The following is a 23805-nucleotide window of genomic DNA, read 5'->3' as shown; positions in this document are numbered from 1 at the left end:
GGGAGAAAATATTTGTAAAAGACCCAGCTGACAAAGGTATCCACGATGTACCAAGAACTCTTCACACTCGACAGTAAGAAAACAACCCGATCAAAAAATGGGCAGAAGACCTGAACCCAAAGACCTCACTAAAGATCTACAGGTGACATCACATGTCATCGGGGAAATGCAAATAGAACGAGATACTTCTGCACACCTAACGGAAGGATGAAAACCCAAGATTCTGACAACACCTAAAGCTGGTGAGGACGAAGAGCATTGGGAACTCTCATTCACTGCTGGTGGGAATGCAAGATGGCACAGCCACTTTGGAAGGCAGTTCCTTACACCGAACATACTCTTGCCTACGACCCAGCAATCTCACTCCTTTGGGTTTACCCACAGAGGGGGAAAACTCACGTCGGCACAAAAACCTGCCTGTGGCTCTTTAGAGCATCTTTATTCATAATTGCCAAAACCTGGAAGCAATCGAGATGTCGTTCAGAATGTGGGTGGGTAAAGAAACCGTGGTACGTCGGACGATGCAATATTAGTCCGTGCTAAAACCCAACGAGCCATCGAGTCCTAAAAGGACACAGAGGAACACTAAATGCCACCTACGAAATGAAAGATGCCTATCTGAACTAGATGACGCTCTGGAAGAGGTGAAAGTGTGGAGACAATAAAAAGATCAGTGGTCACCAGGGGTTAAGGGAAGGGAGGAATAGGCAGAGCACAGAGGACTTTTAGGGCGGTGAAACTATTCTGTATGATACTGTAATGATAGATGCATGTTCCAACCCATGGGATATACAACACCAGTGAACGTAATGTAAACGATGGACTTTGGACTTTGGGTGATAATCACCTGTCAGTGTTGCTTTGTCAATGATAACAAATGTGCCACTCTGGTGGGGGATGCTGATGGGGAGGCTGTGCTCGCATAGAGGCAGGGAACATGTGGGAACTCCCTATACTCTCTGCTTAATCTTGTTGTGAACCTAAAATTCCTCTAACAAATTTTCTATTAATAAAAAAGAAAAAAAAAAAAAGAAAAAAGGAGGGAAGGAGTTGGAGGTAGTTCAACATAGTGAAAATAAAAACAAAGCAAAATGGCCCCGGATACACAACACGCGGTCCACCCATACAACGGAGTATTATTCAGCCGTGAAAAGGAAGGAAGGACCAAAGCACGCTACAATGTGAGCGAATTGGGAAAACGTGCTGAGTGAAACAAGCCAAATATACAAGGCCGCATATTGTGTGATTCCTTTTATGCGAACTCCAGTAAAGACGGGAAGACACAAAGCAAACTGTGGGTGCCAGGGGCTGGGGGAGGGAGGGATATGGAAACCGACTGCTTAACGAGTATGGGATTTTCTTTTTGGGCTGGGGGTGTGGGGGGTGACGAAGATATTTCGGAACCAAGGGGAGGCGGTGGTTGCACAACACTGTGAATGTACAAAATACCACCGGACTGTAGACTTTAAAACGGCTCACGTTACGTTAGGTGAATTTCACCTCGATAGAAATAAATAAGAAATGAGATATTGGGGTTCGCTAGGTAGATGTAAGGGCATTCTCTGGCACAAAATGAACAAGCATGCTTTTCTTCAAACAGCCCTTCTGATCCTCTCTCGAATATACGTAGAATTTGCTGTATTTGTTTTTCAGTATGCTATTCTAAGCAGAAAACATCTAAACATTCTTTAACATTTAATTATTAAATACATTCTAACAAACAAAATAGGATTTCTTGCTTACAGATTCATCATGCGATTATTTTCAACAGTGAGCTTCACAAAAACCTTTAAAATCTGTTTCAGCTTCTTGAATCAAGTTCCTACAGCCTTAAGTACCTATCTAGGTTGTAAATGTGGGGACACCGTGTGGTCACAGATCCCCACCCATCTACCCGCACCTTTTCTCCCCCCTCCAGCCCCACATGGCACGTATTGTACCAGGCAGTGACCAGAGTCATGGGACAGCCTGTGGTTCAGAAAGCAAAGTTACCCTCAAACCTCGAGCACAGACAAAGCCTCAGCAGCAGCTTCCGTAACTGGGGGAGGGAATTAACTCCCGTCAGTCACCCAGTACACCTTGTTTCCCACCTACTCCTGTACAAGACACAGCTGCGAACTTGTCCGGACAAAAAGGAAGGCAGTGAACACCCCAAAACAGAGGTAGCTTCTGTCGGGTCAAGAATTTTGGAGAAAAGCAGGTGTGAGGAGCGGAGGGACTAAGAAAGATCAAAGCAGCTTGTGGCAGAAAACAGAAGATTGGGGGAGGCTGGGGAGGACAGCAGACTGTGGTCAAGCGTGGGATGCGAAAGAAAGGCCGCAGAGAGGGTAAGTGGTAGAAGGTAAATCCACTGTCGGGCAGGACAGAAGACTGAAGGAACACGACCACCCAGGTGTGAGACCCTGTGGCCCAGCAGGCTCATCCCAGGGGTGGAGAGGAGAGCGACCCCACCTCACCGGGTCCTCGAGAACTGACCCTCTCACTTCCCAAGTCACTTAGCACCCTGACCGGTCTGAATCAGGGTTTTCTTCCAGAGCAGCCCGCAGAACTAACATGCTCTTTTCAGGGATCTCTCAAAATCTCAGTCCAGAAAATATCCTCACTTGCCTGCCAACGTCTAAGGAAAAGCCTCTAGCTTTAACCCTGAAAATAAAGGTCTTGGGTTGAGATGCCATGGTGGGATACCAGAGTTCCGCTGGCCAGACCTCAAGCTATTTATCTAACCTTTCTATCTCAGTTTTCGGGGAAGGAGGAAAACAAAAGGCAGGAAATCATTTGTCCCCTGTTGGCTGGGCATGCAGGCGAGGTACAGGAAAGAAAACTTTCATAGACTTCACACGGCTCTGTCTCCAAGAACTTGCTTCCCCTTGGCCAGGATTCAACAACAGAAGCTGAACTTCGAGAGATTCTTGACCAAGGCAAGCGACTCTGCTTTACGCACTTTCTGATTTATACTTAACGACTGTTCATCGGTTTTGAATGTGGTTGACTTGGTACAAAAGGAATTTTATTTCACAGTGATTTGTCGGTCGGGTAACTACCAGAGCCACAGGAACCGTGGGTTTTGTGTGCACACCTGTTCAGCACTGTCCTTCCTTCCACCTCCTAGGTCCCAGAGCCCCCACCTGCTGGTCCCACCTCCTAGGACCAGAGCCAGCAAGCTGTGTTAACATGCAAGTTGGAAAATACGGCTCCAGTATGACCCTGAGCTCAATGAGCCACGAGAGGCCTATGAAAATCCTCACCTTCCCAGCCAAGGAACTGCTCACCTACATGGCAAGATCGCATTCGTATCTTTACATCTTTCAGAGGCAATTTGGACTAACATTCTAGGAAATGTTTTTTTCAGCTGAAGTTAACTGACGAGAGGTGGTGCAATGGCAAAGTTAAATTGTTACCGCAGAGACAATAAGCTGAGTTTTAATTTGTAACTCCCAAGCCTATTTAAATTATATACCTCCAATGCTTAATCCAACCCAGAAAGCATACATTAGGAAGGAAGAGAGTTCACCCACGGTCATGTGGGCACTGCCCATCAGCAGCCCTCCTTTGTACAGGACAGAAAGCACAATCAGGTTCCCGGAGAGCCCCGTCTGTCAAATGAAGAAAATGAAGACACCTCAGGTAGGAGCCAGAAACCTAAATACAAAAAGCATAAACATCGCCTATAGTTTCTTTTTTGCATTTAACTATCACAACAAGGTTTTCCCAGAACACTAAGTTTTAATCTGAATTTCAAATAAAAAACTACTTTGGAAAGATCACAGTATTGAAGGAAATGATCTCATCAATGTGAAAACCTAGAAGCTAAGTCACCCATCAGATTCCTATTTTACTCAATGGACTCGGTTTGCAAAGGAAAACACAATATTAAGGACTCCCTCCCTAACAACAAGACGAATGCACAGCAAGCATATGCATTTATGTATCTTAATGTGATGCCCTGAGCAAAGGCTAGACAAGAAGTTGGAGTCCTGTCTCTGATCTGCCTTGAGCTTTGTTAGGTACATGGTCTTTGGTAATGCTGCCTCATCTGGGCCTGTTTCCTCTGTGTCCCTAAATCATGACCATTATTGAATCGCCTCTGAAGTTCTTTCCCATTTGAACATGGTATAGATTTCCCGCTCGTGGTGATTTTCTAGTTCAGTGTTGTATTTGAGTTCATTGTGATCAATGCGATCATTTCTGTCATACTTTTTTCTTGAAACACACTGAAGTTATTTTGGTTAATCCCCAGCGGGTCTCAAACTGCCTGCATCAGAAGCGACCTGGAGGCCTGTTAAAACAGATTGTTGCTGGGCGCAGCCCCAGAGCATTGGATTTGTAGGCCTGGGGTGCAGCTGAGGGTCTACACTTCTAGACAGTTCCCCGGTGAGGCGGACGTGGCTGGGCTGGGCCATGTTGGGGATCTGCCTGCCCCCACGCGTGTTGGTCTCATCACCCACCGCCGCTTAGTCACATGCAGTGGTTTCCTCTTCTTTCACAAAAATGAACTCTCAGACCTAATCTTGAAGTGGAGTAGAATTATTTTCTATTTACGGCAAAGTCAAGGGAATACAAATCTGTTTCAGTCGTAACATCTGTCCTTTGCACTCTTTTCAAAATGATCTACTTACTGCTCCAAAGAAGCCAGCCCGAGCAAACGCCTCTTTCCTTGCTAACTGCATCACGTGGTCCACTTTGCTGGTGTATTTCTCTATTTCTGTTATTTCTTTCCCAAAAGCTCGAACAGTTCTTATATTTCCAATACTTTCCTCAGCTAGCTGGGAGAACAATAAATACATTTCAGGGGAGGAAAGTCACATTTCAAGATTTCTAGAGCAAAGTTAAAATGGGGCTCTCATTTTTAAGACATTAAAAACAGATTACAAAGCAGAGTATATGAACAATTTTATTTTTGGAAACAAATATATTTTTGTTATATTTACACATTTACACACCATATATATGTAGATAGAAAGGCAAACGGGGGCTAATGGATACTGAAATATATATATATTTTTAAAGTTGACTTATTTTGAGAGAGACAGAGAGAGTACGAGCAGGGTAGGGGCAGAGAGAAAGAGAAAGAGAGAGAGAGAGAGGGAGAGAGAGAGAGAGTAGATACAGAAAGAATCCCAAGTAGGCTGTGTGTGGTCAGTGCAGAGACCAGCGCGGGGCTCGAACTCACGAAACTGTGAGATTGTGAGTCGAAATCGAGAGTTGGATGCTTAACCGACTGAGCCACCCAGGTGCCCTGTGAAATATATTTTTATACAGAGAAAAAGATAGGTAAAAAGGATAGACTCCAAAAATGTTAATACCATTCATTCTGAGAGGTAGGGTTATATGTGTTATTTTTTTCTCTTGATATTTTCAAGTTCTCAATTACAAACACCCATGTTTTTTGTAACATGAAAATGTACCAGCTATGTTTAGTTTTTAAAAAATGCAATACTGGATAGCACTGCACAGCTTCACTTCTCAATTAACGAAGGACAAAGCATCACCCAGACACTATTTTCAAAATATAATGAGCTTTGCGATCCTATGAGAAACAGTGATGGTAAAGAACTAAAGAGTTCACACAATGTTTAGTCAAGTGGGATCTACTTCAAGGTGTGGGTAGTAATCTAGTCTAGAAGGCAGAGTATTTTAGGTTTCTAGGATTCTAGCCTATTCTAGAAGGATAGAATCTATAGGATTCTAGCCCATAGAAACCCATTCTAGGTTTCTAGCCTTCTTGAGGGCTCCCTTAAGGAAAAGTGAAGTACTTTTTTGAAAAGCAGAAGCACATCTCCTCCAAGCGGAGACCACGTAAGGGAGGGGCTTTTACCTGAGTGGTCTGTGCCAGGGAATCCTGCATAACTTTGGTTAGCTTCTGTAGGTAACGTCCATAAATCACAGCAAGGATGGATATTGGAGGCACCACACTCAAAACAAAAGTGGCCAGTTGAGGTGAGACATAAAACTGTCAAAAACAAAAGCCAAAAGGTGTTAGGTGTTTGTTACATAGAGCAGCAAGACACTCTCATTACCTACTACAGGTGTGTGTGTGTGTGTGTGTGTGTGTGTGTGTGTGTGTGTGTTATTCAGACACCTTCAAGCTTCATAAAACCCCCTGAGTACTGAGCACACCACACAGGGGTAATACGGACAAAGCTGCTGAAGAAAGGATGGAAATATTTTACCGTCCAGTGCTGGACCACAGCCGGTACAGTGCTGTGTGCACATTAGACCATGCTGTCCCACGAGAGAGGTGGGGGGGAAGGCAGGACAGGAGTGAGGGAAGGAGGCCCGGGCTGCTCCACGCTGGCCAGACCACACCAGGAATTCTGTATTCAAGTCTGGGTCCCCTCTAAGGCACTGAATGACCAGAGCAACGTCGCGCTGAAATGGCCAAGACGGCAAAGACACCACAAAACCCCGTATCAATCGACGATCAGGTGAAAGCAGGACTAACAAGTGGAAGAAGAGTTGGAGCTGTTTCCAGGGCTCAGAGGACCGAAGTCTCGGCAGGAGGGATGTGGACTCAACATAAGAAGTTTCTAGCAACTGGAGCTGCTCAAGGAGGAAATAATCAACTTCTAGAGACATAACATAATGGGGCTCCTGCCAACCCTGCAGTTCGGTGATTGGATTTTCAATGGTACCAGCGTCTCTTCAACAAATGGTTAAAATCCGCCAAATCTCATCTGCACGGGAAATAGTATAGTCGGCATGAGGCTTTCTTAAAACGCTGAGGAAAAGTCGCAGACCGAAACGTAACAGTGATAAACGGATCAGCCAATCGTTCATTCAACAGCCCGTTACTGAACGCCTACAGACAGCTCACACTATTCCAGGCACCTGGGAGACAGCTGATCCATGTGGAGTTTTATCAGAGTGACAGCTAGATAGCAGATGGGTAAAAGAGAGAGACACACAGAGGATAACTGCAGGTGTAATAGGGTCTTACGAGGGCAAGTGCCCAAAGGCCCTGAGGCAGGAAGGTGGTTGGCACCTTTGACCACTTATGGACCGATCCACCCTGAGCACACAGGCCGTGCAGTCCAGCAGGTCACCTGCAGGCCACGTGCAGGGGCAGGGATGGAATCAAGGCAGGCCTCACAGTTCCGGGGCCTGAATCCGACAGAGCTCAAGCAAACCAACTGCATGGGGCGTCCTCTGCGGTGGGGCCGGAATAGCCATCAGAATGTCTCGGCACCACCCACCTCTCTCTGCTCGGGTTCCGTGCTTGGTAATAAGTCTTTGAAGCCTAATGCAGGGTCCTGTCACCAAAAAGGAGCATTTGGAAGAGCAGGAACACACATTTTTTTTTTTTAACGTTTATTCATTTTTGAGAGACAGAGAGAGACAGAGCACGAGTGGGGAAGGGGCAGAGAGAGGGAGACACAGACTCTGAAGCAGGCTCCAGGCTCTCAGCTGTCGGCACAGAGCCCGACACGGGGCTCGAACTCACAAACTGCGAGGCCCTGACCTGAGCCGAAGTCGGACACTCAACCGACTGAGCCACCCAGGCGCCCCAGGAACACACATCTTACTGTAGGAAGGAAGATCCCGTAATGTAAACTACTAAACTTGCAGTCTGGTATAGACATTACTAGGTTCTTGTCAGCAGACTTATCAGAGGTCAGGTCCAGGGAGCTTGTGAGAAACTAAGGCTACTTTTGTTCCTCCAGGGCTAAAAACCAGGTCCCAGGTGATGCCAACTCATGAGGCTGAATGTTGGTGCCCCCCCCAAAATTTATATGCTGAAGCCTTAACCCTAGTGTGGCTATATTTGGAGATGGGGCTTCTAAGGAAGTAATTAAAGTGAAATGAGGTCATAAGGGTGGGGCCCTGATGAGATCAGGGTCCTTAAGAAAAGAGACCCCTAAGAACCTGCACGCAAGCACTGAGGAAAGGCCATGTGAGCACACGTCAAGATGGCGGCCACCTACAAGCCAAGCCAATAGAAGAGACTCACAACGAACCAACTTGGCCAGCACCTTGACCTTGGACTCCAACCTCTAGAACTGTAAGAAGTAAATCTGTCGGTTATGTCACCCGCTCTGTGGTACTTTGTTAAGACAGCCTGAGCAGACTAAGGCCCCTTCTGATTAGCCATCGGACTTATTCTGAACTGTCTGAAACTGTTACAGGAAGAGGTTCCCAACTTTTCCTGAGCCCCAGCACTATCGATATTTAGGAATGATGCGTTAGTGCAGGATGGGTCTTCTTGAGAAAACACGGGATTTCACAGCGGCTTTTCATTTCGGAAACCAGATCTTACCGGCTCAGGTTGGCAGTACGTCCTTCTGCTCTGGATTGAGCGCTGCGTGGACGCAAAGAGGACAAAACCCCAAGCTGCTCCACTTGGGAGATGGGATCAATTAGAATCTTCACTCTGGGGATCTAGGACTGCACTGCTCACAATGATAGGGCCACATGGCCACTGATCACTGCAAATGCAGCCAGTGTGACTGAGAAACTGAATCCCTAAATTTTCACTAAAATTTAAACTTAAAAACCAATATTTCATTTCTAGTCAGTTATTGGTCAAGTTTAGGTCAAGTTCTGGCATGTCAATCTACCTTTTCAGTGGCAAACGTTATGAAATCTAAATACAGCTGAAATATTTCCAGTGAAAATTTAGCATCCGGATTGAGATGCTCCGTGAGTATAAAATACACATTGGATTTTGAAATCTTAACACGAAAAAATAATATTAAATATCAGATTAATGATTGTTACAAAAATTACATGTGGAACTGATGCTTTGTTATACTGGATTAAGTAAAATACGTTATTAAAATTAATCTCATCTTGGGGGCATCTGGGTGGCCCAGTCAGTTAAGCATCTGACTTCGGCGCACAGTTTGTGAGCTCGAACCCCACGTCGGGTTCTGCGCGGACAGTGGAAAGTCTGCTTCCGATTCTCTGTCTCCCTCTCTCTCTGCCCCTCCCCTGCTTGCTCTCACCCTCGCCCTCTCTTAAGAATAACAAATAAACATTTAAAAAATCATTTCTTTCTGCTTTTTAAAATGTGTCTACTAGAGGGGCGCCTGGGTGGCTCGATCAGTTAAGTGTCAGAGTCTTGACTTCAGCTCGGGTCAGGATCTCACGGTGCGTGAGATCGAGCCTTGTTTTGGGGTCTGCGCTGACAGCACAGAGCCTGCTTGGGATTCTCTCTCCCTCTCTCTCTGCCTCTCCCCTGCTCGCACTCTCTCTCTCTCTCTCTCTCTCTCAAAATAAATAAATAACATTTAAAAATAATAATAAAATGTGGCTACTAGAAAGTTTAAAATGACCTATGTAGTTTGCTTTACATTCTAGTGGCCAGCAGCACAGGTCTGAACAGAAACAGGGTTTGAAGAAATGAGGCAAACAGACGACGGTGCTCAAGCCACCCGGTTAAGGCAGGAAAAGGGGCTGCGGGAGTAGAGAGAGCTCACTTCAGTGGAGTACAGACCCACTTGTGTACAGGATAGAATTTATCGTCTTCCTTACGAAGAGGAAAGGAAACCATCCCTTGGTCTTACCAAGACAGCAATAGCAGCTCTACTGCATTTTTTGGTGTGGGCCGGGGGGAGGCGGGTGGAATGTAACTTACTTACCTTTCCTCTAACACACAGCTTGGCACTCAAAGCGCTCCCTCCACCTGTTGCTTTTTTCAGCAACATTCTTTCACACATTCTTAGAAAACCCAGGCAATAATGCAATCTTTCCTAAATGTTAATGGTGCACGCTCCAGATAAGAAGTCATCCTGGAGAAATGAAGGGTGCAGGAGGCCGCACAGGAGGAAGCAAGCCCCACATCCCCCGTGCCTCTGTGGCAGCACTCCTGGCTAAGTGGCTTACGGGGCGATGAGAACAGCTCAGCTAGAGCTCATCCCCTGACTGAGAGGCCCGGCACAGGCCAAAGCCCTGACCAGAAGGCGCCGGTGCCAGCCAGGCCGACGTACCATCATGCCAATGCCAATGGAAGCCTGGGCCCCGGCCCTGAGCCCATCCGACAGGTTTTCAGTAATTGAGCGCCCCAGGAGTGCGGTGTCCGAGGAGAGGCGGTTAATCAATTCTCCAGTGCGAGTCTTGTCGAAGAAAGCAACCTCCTGCCTCAGAAGAGAGGAGAATAACGAAGCCCTCAACCTATTCACAATGCGCTGACCTGCAAAAGCAAACAAGAACGGCATCAGCTTGGGTCGAGCCAGCTAACAGGCAGCGGCTCGGGCGGCTGTCGTCAACCTCCTCGCAGCACGTCTGGGGCCCTGCGTCCACCTGCCGGCAACAGGCCCCCCTGAGCCCCGGCACGCTGACACGCACACACAGGTAACGAGCACTCTTTCTGCCTCAGGAACCGTGCGGAGACCGTGGATGCGCAGGAGGGGTCCGGGGATAAAACAGAGGATCGCTGATCGCTGAGAGACATTTTAAACAGTACCATTTACAAATGAGGCTTCCTACGCTAACTTCCCCAAAGCTGATTCTGTTCCCCCTTGGCAATCCTTTTCTGTACCGAGCTCGGCAACGGCAAGGGCCGGTTAATCATCCGCAGAGCGTTTTATGAGCTAAGTGGCGGGCAGCCGGCGGAAGAGTCGGGCACCCCGGGCTCTGTGATTTCTGTGGTTGTCACCGGCCTGTTAACAGCCAGGCCTCGTCACGGAAAGGCTGTAAAACACCATCGCCCCAGTGCCCACTGGAGGGGAAACACAAACACGGAGCATGCAAGATTTCCACAGCTCCCTGGAGAAGGCTCAGAACTCCAGCCTCCTGCCCACGGGCCGTGCCTCCCGTAAGACAGGCGGCTTCCCTCCCTTCCACCCACGTACCAGGGGAGCTGAGAAGTGAGCGCAGGATCGAAAAATATTTGTAGCTCCCACGTCTGGCCAGACGTGGGGCTTTGTCCCCGCTGGATGGGACTGTGGGAAAAGAGGAACAGGGGGCCCGGAGCGCACGAAACCCTACGGCCCGGAGCGCACGAAACCCCACGTGAGCCCCAGTGCGAATCCTCTGGAACGCCTTGCTCGGCAAGGTGAGGGCCCTTTTACCTGAAGTCTGCATGAGGTAGACGCGAACAGTGTTTGCAGCAGCACCGCACAGGAACACGCCGCTGAGCGCCAGGCAGAGGCGGGTCAGGGTATAGCTGTAGTCCACGGTGGGGTTTGTGTAAATGACATCGATGATCCTCCCCAGGAAGAAGGGAGCGGACATGGTGATGACACTGGACATGGCCAGAAACCCAACTGCGGCTAGAAAACACAGGAAGTTCTCAGGCCCGGGGGTGCTTCGGCGAGGGGCGGGGCGCCGAATTCACCAAGCGTCTTGCCCGCAGCAGCTGTTCAGAGCGTGCGCTGCTCAGAGCTTGCGCAGAGCAGGTGCTGCGGGTTTCCTTCTTTCAGCTCCCGGACCCTTGACTAAAGGCAAGAACCGAGGAGCTTCCAGGGACAGAGTGAGGAGGGTGACCGAGCATACCCAAGTAGCCAGAGAAGATGACTTTTGCTTTTACCCAGGTTTGATCGTGTCTTCCTTGCCAGGAATATCCAAGAGCTGACTGTGGAAAATCTGAAAATCCGTTCTGGCCTCCCTCCCTGCCGCTTGATCTTGGTGTTTATCTCAGATGAGATTTTTTCCTACATTCATGCTACACGTGGTTATTCCCTGGCATCTGAACTGTATCTTCGCTTGAAGATCAAGCAACGCAAGTAGATCTCTGAATTATGTATAGAATTTCAAAACTTTAAATAACCTTTGGAAAGCAGTTGCTGTCATCCATGACACATGTGGTACGTTTCCTCTTAATCTTACTGCTTTGGGGAATAAAGCACCAGAGTACTGGCATGATAGGACAATAGATAATAACACAATTGTTCATCCGTCTAAAAAACAGTGGGATAGAGTCTTAACAGAAAGGAAGATACTGAGAAAACCCAACCAGGAACAACACATAAAACAGGTGAGTGCATTCATAATAAGGGAGTGCAAATCTACACTACAAAGGTATTCCAGTTTTCATCTACTGGATTGGCAAAAATCAGAGATCGATAACACACCGTGCTGGAAGAAGCTGTAGGAAAAGGGGCATTTGCACTGTTAGTGGGTGTGCAAAGTGGTACAAATGCAACGGAGAGTGATGCGATCATATCGGTTAAAATGTGAATGTACATTCCCTTTGATCCAGCAATTCTGCCTCTAAGATTCTAACTTCTGTGTATACTCCCCTAAGTGTATGCAAAACATGTACCCTCACGGATGTTCGTTACAGCATCACTTATACCAGCGGAACATCCACAAATGGGGAACAAGTTAGATCAATAAAGGAGCATTTATTTTCTGAGTGTTACACAGTTATTAAAAAGAGTGGGGCAACTCTCTAGGTATTGACGTCACCAAGCTACAATGTTAGTGAAAACAGCCCAGGACCTGGATGTTAACGTTTTCTCGTTGGTTTCGAAGTTTACGTACACACAGGACAACTCCAGGAGAGTAATCAGACGCAGGCAACAAAAGTTCCTTCTGAAGACCAGGGTGACTGGGGGGCAGGGTATGTGCTACTGCGTACTTTTGAGCTTGGTCCTATTAGGAACCCACCTAGTACCACCACCATAAAGTCAATGGCGAGGCTCCTAGATGAACACGGCATGGACGGAACCCCAGGAGATGGGAGCTCTCACACCCTGCAAGTAGCAATTGCTTCTCTTGGTGTTTTGTCTAATGCTAACCACTGCAGTTAAAGGTATTACTTTCACGTAACCTCAATAAAAAGAATATAGATTGTATTATTTACAATACCAAGTGTCCATCCACAGATGAATGGATAGTGTGGTATACGCACGTGCGCGCGCGCGCGCGCACACACACACACACACACACACACACAGTGGAATATTACTCAGCCATAAAAAAGCAGGAGGGCTTGCCATTTCCTCTAATATGGATGGACCGAGTGGGTATTAGGCTGAGTAAGGTAAGTCAGACAAAGAAAGACAAACAGCACGTGACTTCACTTACATTTGGAGCATAAAAAACAAAACAAATGGACAAACAAAATATTTTAGACTCTTAAATACAGAGAACTGGAGATTACCAGAGGAAAGGTGGGAGAGAGTATTAAGAGACAGATACAGGGGTGCCTGGGTGGCTCAGTCGGTTGAGCGTCCGCCTTCGGCTCAGGTCATGATCTCGCGGTTCGTGAGTTCGAGCCCCGTGTCGGGCTCTGTGCTGACAGCTCAGAGCCTGGAGCCGGCTTCAGATTCTGTGTCCTCTCTCTCTGCCCCTTCCCCGCTCATACTCTGTCTCTGTCTGTCTCTCAAAAATGAATAAACGTTAAACAAAAAATTAAAAAAAAAAAGAGAAATAGATATAGGAGAAGAACTGGAACAAGCTTCCAGTTATAAAATAAATAAGCCACAGAGATGCAGAGTACAGTCTGGGGAATACAGTCAATAATACAGTACTAAATGCTGTTTGGTGACAGATGGCGACTACATTTATCGTGGTGGGCACGGAGCAAAGGGCAGAATTGATGATTCAATATATTATACCTGGAACGAATACAACTTTGCACATCAACTAGACTTCAATCAAAAATATTTGTTTAGATTTAAAAAAGAGCAAAGAGCAGACTCCGTGCCAACGGTTAGTTGGCTGGCAGAGCGCTAGGAGAAAGGGGAGGCATTTAGGGAGGGAACATTTCCCACGATGGCTCTCTTCCTTCCTCGAGGCCTCCTGACATCCTGTTCTGGAGAAGACCTTAGCGGACAACCTTCTGACAACCTTTGTTAAAATACAAATACCCAAACACTGCCTGCATCACTCCCTCTTCCTTCTTCTCCTAGCACTTGCCACCTTCTGGCATTCTAAACCAAAAGTGTCACTTGTTTACTGTCTACTCTCCACTAGGACCTGAAAGATTTTTGTCTGTTTCGTTCACTGCTATACTCCCACCGCCTACGGGGACAGAGACACAGGAGAAGTTCAATAAACATCTGCTGGATGAATAAAAAAACTGAACTGGGGCAAAGAAGGCATAAAAGTCTATCACATCAAAGTGCCTCAGTGAGCCTAACTAGGAACGGAATATCTGGTGCCTCGGAAAGTCCACATGGAAATGATTCTTTGCACAGAGCCAGAAAGTTCCTGTGTCTGGCTTCATACCGCACAACCACAGTTTAACTGAATAATGTGAACCTGGTCAAGGGCCGTTTCATTTTGATGCAAGACCTGGGGTCTTGTTTCAAAATGCCACGCTCCCGACGACAAGAGCCCAGAGGGACTGAAAGCCCACCAGGCACAGAGAATGTTTACTCGGGATTCTGCCCAGCACAACCTCAGGGAGCTGGTGTGCTCCGGAGAGAGGCGTCCTGAGGAACGAGGGATTAACCCGAGAGGCCTGTCTGTTTCATCTGTCATCAGTAGCTAGCTAGTCTCTCCAGTCTGCTCTTTCGCTCTGGCAAACGCCTCCACTTTAATTCAAATTGACGATTCCAAATCAGAATCTGGAGTTCGTGAATGAAATGCCCCACGATTTAGATTCTGAACCCTAGTTCTGACACAGTCATAATAACGATTACAAAGAGGAAAGAATTTAGTTGAATCGAAACTCATTCCAGGATATCCCCTTTTTCCTTTTAATTAAAAAAAAAAAAAAAGAGGGGCGCCTGGGTGGCGCAGTCGGTTAAGCGTCCGACTTCAACCAGGTCACGATCTCGCGGTCCGGGAGTTCGAGCCCCGCGTCAGGCTCTGGGCTGATGGCTCAGAGCCTGGAGCCTGTTTCTGATTCTGTGTCTCCCTCTCTCTCTGCCCCTCCCCCGTTCATGCTCTGTCTCTCTCTGTCCCAAAAATAAATGAACGTTTAAAAAAAAAAAAAAAAAAGATTATCAGCCTGTTTTATTGCCATTTGTGTCCTTCTCCTACAATGCAGGACACAAAAGTAAAATAGACAAAAGTAAATGAACGTAGACAAAAGTAAAATAAAAGATTTTTTCAGCTTTCAGTTAGATGGATTCTTTTTAATGGACGTCTTCCCTACATACCACTGTCTTTGACATTAATGAATAATTTAGATTTGAACCAGAACTATCGTTCCAGATTCCTCCCTAAACCCAACATGCCAAGGACACTGCAACCCTTCTGAAATTCTTCACCTGTTTTCCATGGTTAAGCCTCTTGCCTGATGGGACCCAGCAACTGTTATGTATCTCTTGACAGATTTCTTCAGGTATCTTCCTGAAGGTTATCCTCGTTCTACTGAACCACGGCATCCAAAAAGTGAAATATTCTTCAAAGGGAGGAGGGAAGAAATCCTAAAATGCAGAGTTTACTCATGAAAGCACAGAGGTTTTGGGGTGGGTGGAAGAACCTGTACAGCATGACCCCCAGCTGCTGGACATAGAACCAATCTTTTAGCGACGCATCTGACCATCGGGCCGGTACAGCTATCCCCAGTGTCGTTCCAGGACTAAAGACGAAGCACAAAAACGAGCCCCCACCACGATCTGAAGCCTCTGATAGGCATTAGCTCCTTGAATCTTCCCAGCACCCCTCTTATCCTCATTATTTTAGAGGCAACTCCAGCAAAGAGGTGAGGGCGCTTGCCCAAGGTCACCCGGTTCATATAGTACAGAACCCTGTTCTGACACAAAGCCTTCCTCTTCTTCCTACATTCCAAGCAGAGAAATCGGCATGAGCCTGGGGTCGGGGCAGGCCAGGAAGCAGCAGAATGGCTGCAGGACAGAGCTGGAATAGGGACCTCGTGACACAAAGGCAGCCCTGAGAAATAAAGTGGAGAGGCGGGGGGCTCCAGATTGTGAAGCGGAACAGGGAATTTGCAGTGTGGCAGGCTGTCAGAGGGCTTTAGGCGGGCGAGTGCTACAGGCAGCTTTGCATTTTAAATGTCCCGCTCTGGCTGCAGAGTGAAAGGAGAGAACTGGAGGCCAGCATGACCGCAGACGGAGACCGCTTACGGTGTGGTGTTCCAGGGTTTCAGGCAAGGGGGCCTGGGGGAACTAGGGTGGGGACAGAGGGGACAAGGAAGGTGACAAGGACTGCAGATGTTTTTAGGAACGAGGCTCCAGAGGACCCGAGAATTGCCTGGATTTGGGAAGCGTGTTAGGAGGGTAGGTTCTAAACTGAGACCTAGCTCTAGCCGTCTAGCTGTTGGACCTTCAGTGAGTCACTCAACCTCTCTGTGCCTCAGTTTCTTCATCTGTAAAACGGCAATAAAAATAATACCTCTTTCATAGAGATACCACAAGGAGAAAATTCAGTGCATACATGTAAAGCATCTGGTACGGTGCCCGATATCTAGCAAACAATACATAGTAAGTAGACAGCGCTTCCGTTGTCCCCATCACAAGGAGTCAAGAATGTCTGTGGCTTTGGCAAAGGGGTTCACGCAGCAGCCCACTCTCTGAGAGAAGTGGCAGCAGAAAAGGCAGTTTGGGGGAGGAAGGCAACTTTGGGTTTTGGACATGTTGAGTTTTCAGGCATCTGGGAGACATTTCCGTGGATGCAAGGTGGGTACCATGGGGAACAAAGGAGTAGAAGATACTCCAGGTTCGAGGGTGAGGTGAAGACGCCTGGCATCTAAACTGGACAGGGAAGGAAGTGAAGACGCGAGGGGCTGGCGGACTAGCAGGAAGCAGAGCATTTAGGAAACTTCTTAGGTTCACGCAGAACAAAGACCTTCCAGACCGTCAGCACGCGCTGAAGACTGAGGCATCTGGGTCATATTTGCAATTGGGGGGCGGGGGGGCTGCCTTTGCCTCCAGTACTCTCTGCTCAGGGGACATGACGGCCACCCATGTAATTTTATTATTTTTTTAATGTTTATTTTTGAGAGAGAGAGACAGAGAGACAGAGACAGAGCACGAGTGGGGGAGGGGCAGAGAGAGAGGGAGACCCAGAATCCGAAGCAGGTGCTCCAGGCTCCGAGCTGTCGGCACGAAGCCCGACATGGGGCTCGAACTCGTGGACCGCGAGATCACGACCTGAGCTGAAGTCGGACGCTTAACCGACTGAGCCGCCTATGTAATTTTAAATCTTCTAATCGCCACATTAAAAGAGTAAAAGGGAGTGGGTAAGATTAATTTTAACAACACACTTGATCCAATATATCCAAGTTATTAAGCAACATGTAATCTACATAAAAATAATAGCGAACCCTACAATGATACTTCACTTTTTTTTTTCTTCATACCAAGTTCTTTTAAAATCTGGTATGCACTTTCCACTTAAATCAATGCTAACACGTTTCATAGCACAGCTACAGAACGTTAAGGCGTTCTCTGATATATGGTGTCTCCAGAGCAAACAAACATCCCCCGCTTGCTGGAGCAGTCCCCATTTCAAAGGTGCAGCCTCATGTGCCAGTTAGTACTGTCCTTGTCAGAGCCTCTGTCCTGACTGGGGACTTCAGGGAATAGTCGCTCTCAGCACTGCTCATCCGCTCCTTGTTTACCGTATTCACTGGCTTTATCACTTCATTGTTTTTGGTCACTTCATAAAATATAACTTATACATTCAGCAAAAGCTCCCGGTGGGCATGGGGTTCTCAGAATGGCCCTAATCTCAAAGCACACAGCCCTTATCAGTATTTTAAGCGAGAGGCACCCTCCCAGGTCCTCCACAGAGGCCTCAACTGAACAGTGTGGGTGGAGGGGTGTGGTGTATCTTGCACAGTGTAACCGGGAACCTGCCTGGCAAGGTGTCTCTGTGTGCACCTCCAGGTTGGCACTGTGGTCACGACCCCACAGGACCCCAACGGCCCACACACCTCACTGCTGAGATCAGCTCACGCAGTGCTCCCTGCCCCTAACTCAATGGGACGGTCAGAGCCCTCCACCGTCCCCCTCTATCTGCCAGGCACAGCAAGGGGCTCTGACAAATGACTTCTTATCCCAGCAGTCCACTAGGGGCTCCTCGGTGAGCTCCTGTATCTTTGAAGACTCCTTCTGGCCAAGGGGATAAGAGGAAGAGTTATCAGTGAGACCGGAGAGCACCACTGTGGGCCACAGCTGTAGGAAGATGGGCTGCGGATTCCTCTAGCAAGTGGGTAGCAGGGGAGGGGGCACAGGGGCGGGTGAGGGGCTGCAGTGCCTCTAGAAGACCCGGGGGGGAGGGGGGGGGTGTGGGTGACGCTAAGACCGCTCTCTGCACACACACATCTGGAAACAGTTCAAATGGCAGACCCTGATTTTACAGTTTCTGACACAAATTACTTAAGATCCAACTTTCCCGGTCACGCACTTCAGGTGGCATACTCAGCAAATTGCTGAAGACAGAGGAAAATGTCGTTAATCAGATGTATGGCTGAATTGTTAAAAAAGGATGTTTGCGTTTGTTTTCCTAAAAACCAGCACGTTAACATTGGAATTCCTTCTCTGCAACTCGGGTTTTTTTTTTTTTTTTTTGGTCTCTTGATTGTAACACACACATGCGCGCACACACACGCACACAGCTCTTTATCTGTAGCATTTCGAAGAGCTGTGCCAACATCTGAGGCTGCCCTTATGATGATAAGTTACAAATTAATGACGACATGACACCCCACTTCCTTTTGATCCCACAAATGCCAACATCCAGATTGGCTTCAATATATCATACACAATGACTTTTAAGGAAACCGTATGTCCTAGTAAGGGTTTTTCATCAGATTTCCTTATAAGGTACAACACGTGCTGATTGTCTGTTTAGAAGAATTAGTGAACCAACCTCAGCCTTTCTCGGATTAAATGTTCACAATTATTCAGCGAGGCAGATCAAAACAGCTCTTCTTTTTTTTTTTTTAAATTTTTAAATGTTTTATTTATTTTTGAGACAGAGAGAGACAGAGCATGAGCAGGAGAGGGTCAGAGAGAGAGGGAGACACAGAATCTGAAGCAGGGTCCAGGCTCTGAGCTGTCAGCACAGAGCGCGACGTGGGGCTTGAACTCACGAACTGTGAGATCATGACCCGAGCTGAAGTCGGACGCTCAACCGACTGAGCCACCCAGGCGCCCCAAACCAGCTCTTCTTATAATAAAAGGCGGTGCAGCTCTTGCTTTACTGCTCCACATACCAGCGTGGTGGGACATGTGGGAACAGAGTAAGAAGGTACAGGGATGATGGGCACGCGAGATGCGGGGCTAGGCTACCCATGGTGCCGAGCCCATGTGGGCACCAGCAAAGCCTGACACCTAAAAAACCTTCTCAGCGCCTAATATCTCAGAAATAAAACAAAACTGGGCACCCCGGTGACTCAGCTGGTTACGTGTCCAACTCTTGGTTCCGGCGCAGGTCGTCTCACGGTTTGTGAGATCGAGCCCCACGTGGGGCTCTGTGCTGACAGCGTGGAGCCTGCTGGGGCTTCTCTCTCTCCCTCGCTCTCTGCCCTTCCCCCACTCCCTCGCACGCTCTCTCTCTCTCTCTCTCTTAATAGATAAATAAACTTTAAAAACCCCTGGTTTTCCTGGCACTCACTCTGAGTTGCATATGGGAATGGCAGACACACCCTGTAGGGTTCAGGGTCTCTACGTTTGGGCCTCAATCTGGGCCTGGTTGTACCATTATTTATTCTTCCACCTCAGGCACTCGGAGCCCCTGCTCTAGGCAGCACACATGCTAAGAACTAGACAGAATTAGACCCAGCGCCATTCTCAAGCAGCTCACAGTCCAGTGGGGTCTTCCGGTCTCAAAATGTTCTTTTAATAGAGTAAAAGATCTTTATTTCCATCAAAATCTACGTACAATCAAGTGAGCCATGACATAAATTCTTTCTACCTCAGCGATACCAAGAATTCCCCTAAGCTTCAACAGTAAGAAGAGAAACATTCTCTCCCTATCTGCCCTCCTCCGTAGCACCAACCTGCCCTACATTGCAAATGACTCTCTTGGAAAATCTTTTCTAAAGCAGGGGATTTGCGGCAAAGCGTGTGGGATTCTCACTGTTTCAAGGGCTGCATCTGACAACCTCACAGGCCTCGATCCCAAGCCCTCATCACGGTTGCAGTTTTCTCTCCAGTCATATGATTATTTCATTTATGTTTCTTCCCCACTAAGCTGAAAGCCCTAGGAGGAACAGGAACTGTGTTTCTTTCTGCTCACCCATGCAACCCATGGCCCACCAGACACTGAGGGGGCTCAATAAATATTTATTAAAGAAATGAAGATTTAGGGGAATCTCAGAAACTTTTAAATCTTAAAAGGCCAACATTTCCCGAATTATGGTTAAAAACGAGGAGCTATAGAAAACTGTTCTGAAACATTCATTTTGGGGCGCCTGGATGGCTCAGTCGGCTGAGTGTCTGACTTTGGCTCAGGTCGTGATCCCTCGGTTAGTGGGTTCAGCCCCAAGTCAGGCTCTGTGCAGACAGCAAGAAGCCTGCTTCAGTTCCCCCTCTGCTTCTGTCCCCCTCTCTGTCCCTCCCCCGGCTCACGCTCTCTCTCTCAAAAAAAATACACATTTAAAAACATTCACTTTTATTTCTTTAAAAAATTACTCAATTATGATTTAGTTGGGGTTTGGTCTATAGTTTGCTCAAAGTTTCTGGAGTTTACAGATCACTGATGGTAGGCAGTGTTTGATTTTTTTTGAAGAGCTAGTAACTTCCTGCTTACCATTGAGGGAGGCAAAAAGCACATGAGACAAATCTGAAAGGTTTAGATTGTTTTACTTCACATAGCAAAAAAAAAAAAATGCTGTTTAATAAACTTGTCTAAGGCAAAAAATGTTTTTAAGTAGTATCAGTGTATAATACAAAATAGGTATATTTTTGGCTAGAATAAATTTTACAATGAAGGGGGGGGGGAGGGACGCGGCCCGTTCTGAGAATACTGGCAATGCCAAAGCAGAACAGACCCAAAGGTTCCAATAATGAAATACTGCTCCACTCGTATCATGTGTCAAGCTGAGAAACATAAAACACAACTCGGCCAACCTGAACGCTCGACAGTGCTACCGGGAGGTGAGCGCTCCACCCAGCCCTTCTTGGTGGAGATCCCCAGGTAAGAAGCCAGCCCGTCCCTACACCCAGTGTTACAAGTGGCCCAGGGTCTCTCTGCGGCCCCCGCGGTGTCCCCTCTCGGCGGTCGCGGGACCACGCGCTTTGTAAGGGGTGCTGACCAGCGTTGGGAAGAGAACGGACGGAGAAAAAGCCCTACCTGCCAGCCTCCCGCGCTCCGGATACGCCAGCCCCAGAAGTTTCCGGGCATCCGAACGCCTGGCCGCCGGGGAGCGCATTCGCGAGTCGTCTCTGGGAGTCGCCGCGGCCGCAGGCAAAGCCGGCCCGCGCTGCCTGGCCTCGTCCCCGACCCGGGCGGCCACTGCTGGGCCGCCCGGGAGCCCGGCGCGCGGGAGCCGCGCAGCGCCGGGCCCGGCGAGCCCCCAGCACCTGCAGGCGCCGGGGGGCCGCGCCCACAGCCCCAGGAGCCGCGCGAGGCCTGCTCCGCCCCCGGGGCCGCGGGGACCCCCGCCCGGGTAGCCGCTAGTCCAGCGGCGCGGGCCTCGCGCGGCTCCGGCATCCCCGAGGAGCCGCGGCCCCGCGCCCCAAGGCCGCGCCGGCCAAAGGCCCGTCAACTGCGGCCGGGGCCCCGGGACACGGGCGCCCGGGGCCCACGTTCTGGCGGCCGGGCTTCGCCACACGAGCAGCCGCAGCGGCCAAGCAGGGGGGCCGTGCATGGCGCCGCGTCCGCCCCGTGCGCCTCAGCCTGCCCGGCCCGGCGCGCACAGAGGCCGAGGACCCTCCCGGCCCGGCCGAGCAGAGGGCGTGAACGCGGCGCCGCCCGCAGCCCCGCCCGTTGTCACCCGCCGTCACCCTTCTCCTCGGGCCCCCGGCCCCCGCGCACGCCCCGGGTCGCGCCCGCCCCATGCCCGTCCTAGCCGCGGCCCTCCGCCCGCACGGGTCCCCGCCCCTGAGGGCGGCGACCCGGGCGCCGCACCACACCCCCTCCAAGGAGCCCCCTCCCGCCTCGGGGGATCCTTCCCCGCAGCGCCCCCCACCGGGCTGCCGAGCGCGGGGCGCGGAGCCGGCGGCGCCAAAGACGGGGCTGAAGAAAGCGTCCGGCGCTGCTGCGCCTGCGCACTACCGTGCGGGGAGCTTTTTCGCGCTTCTCAGTCCCTTCCCGTAAAAACCTGCGAGCCCTTTCTCACGCCGGACGACTCGGCGGAGCGCGCAGACCGGATCACACGATGACCGGTGAAGGGATGCGGCGGCCCGACAGCGAGCTGGTCTGGGCTCGGGGAGGGTCCGCCGCCCCGGCGACCCTGGCTGGGCCGGTCCTGTCACCCTACGTCCCAGGGCCGAGCACGGACTGAAACGCAGAACGTTGCTGGAGAGGACACCGCTGCGGGTCAGCGCGGTTATGGAAGGCGTGGTGGTTGGAGGAGGTGGTTGGCGAGCCGTGAAATTGGATAACTTTGAGGAAAGGAAGAGATCATTTCCTAACCTGAGCCGAAGTGCAAAAACACATGGTCGAGACACCCCGGCTGCTGAGAGTGCAGAAGACCAATCTAAATGCAATGTAGTATTTTAATGCACCTGCAAGGAAAGCCAGAGGAGAGGATCTTAAAACCCACCGGGACGCAAGGAGACTTCAAGGTGCAGGCATCTGTACGCTGGGGGATTAGGGATGGGACCAGCCTGATTCTCTAACATGTATGAGGCGTGGCTGAAGAAGGTGGATTGAGTTTTTGTTGACTCGTAATTTTACAAAGCCGATACGAGGGTAAGGCTAGTGAGAGACACGTGCTTCAATCGCAAAATGTATGGATTCGAGAAAAAAAACCCTAAACCCCCATAATCAAGATAAATATTTTAATGCAATATTTTTTAAAATCAAAATTAATGCAAAAAAATCCATCATGAGCAATGTATCAAAATTTCAAATGCATTTCTTCATTTGCACAATCCTGCCTCTCTCCTCCCACCTTAATCCCATTCCTAAAAACCTTATTTACAAAATTAGGCAGTTAGCAGCTGGCCTACTTTGCCAATTATTCTTTCTATTTTTGCATGAAAGTGTTATTTATCTTGATTACGGACACTTTTTAGGCCCCTTTAAGTTTCACCCCCAGGAGAGTGCCTCACTTACCTCACCCTACTTGGGGCCCTGGTAGGTAAGGAGTGTAGGACTTTTGAGAGGAAGTACTGATCATAGAAAGGTGGTGTGGAATTAAATAGTGCTTCAAATGCCCTGATGAGCAGGAAGTGAGCAGGAAGCATGCCTTCCTCTAAATGCCAACCTCTTAGACCCAGGGGAGCATGGAATCCCCACCCAAGTTAACCATGACTTAGGTTAGCCTCTCATCGGTGTCTAAATTCTAGGATGCAGGGTATAGTATAAAACACCATAGAAAAGCAAGAAAAGCCTGTGCATTAATCCTGAGACAACAAACAAAAGTCCAAATCCTGACCAATGACAGACAGAAAGCGCTCTTGGTAGAGGTGTGGTTGAACCAAGCAGTAAAATCTGGCCTTCCGTGAATAGACTCTTAATAGGTTTAGTGGGCAACAGGTGTTGAATTCAAAAAGGATGTCTTTTGACGGAAACTTGAGAGCAGTGGAATTACTTGGAGAACAGTTCCACCTGTGGGTTCCTGTACCTCTCAAAGGGCGAACAGGGAGCTCATGTGGACAGCAGGACCCCTGCCCTGCCCCGCCCCCATGGGCAGTACAAGAAGCAAACAAAAATCTTCCTGGTGTGAGGTCTCTGATCTGATAAGGATGGAGGTGGGGCTGTCATTTGACCTTTCTTTGTACATTTCTTTTTCTCTTAATTCAAGCCTGCAGGTTATCCAGTCAAGGACCGGAGTGGCGAGGCAATGGCTGAAAGATGAGCCTACATACAGTTCCCTCAAGCATGAACCAG

The 23805-nt window shown here is 48.8% G+C and overlaps 1 protein-coding gene across 2 annotated transcripts in view; it reads right to left on the bottom strand.

Moving 5' to 3' along the window:
* ABCB10 (ATP binding cassette subfamily B member 10) overlaps window positions 1–21733 on the bottom strand; it is a 34172-nt gene extending 12439 nt beyond the window's left edge. For both annotated transcript variants that reach the window (XM_047088637.1, XM_047088638.1), the window contains exons 1-6: window positions 21100–21733; window positions 11010–11210; window positions 9927–10129; window positions 5816–5950; window positions 4617–4763; window positions 3458–3593 (exon numbers count right to left, since the gene is read on the bottom strand). In XM_047088637.1, coding sequence (XP_046944593.1) covers window positions 3458–3593; window positions 4617–4763; window positions 5816–5950; window positions 9927–10129; window positions 11010–11210; window positions 21100–21616 — 1339 coding nt within the window. In that variant the 5' untranslated portion in view covers window positions 21617–21733. The remainder of the gene's footprint in view (window positions 1–3457; window positions 3594–4616; window positions 4764–5815; window positions 5951–9926; window positions 10130–11009; window positions 11211–21099) is intronic.
* Window positions 21734–23805: the final 2072 nt, after the last annotated feature.

Source organism: Lynx rufus, unplaced genomic scaffold (assembly GCF_022079265.1).
Source record: "Lynx rufus isolate CCGP_SWC_20201006 ecotype Redwood Valley unplaced genomic scaffold, mLynRuf1.p SCAF_25, whole genome shotgun sequence".
In the NCBI taxonomy this organism is placed as follows: domain Eukaryota; kingdom Metazoa; phylum Chordata; class Mammalia; order Carnivora; family Felidae; genus Lynx; species Lynx rufus.
The sequence above is the reverse complement of the archived record's forward strand: the minus strand, read 5'-3'. Positions and strand labels throughout refer to the sequence as shown.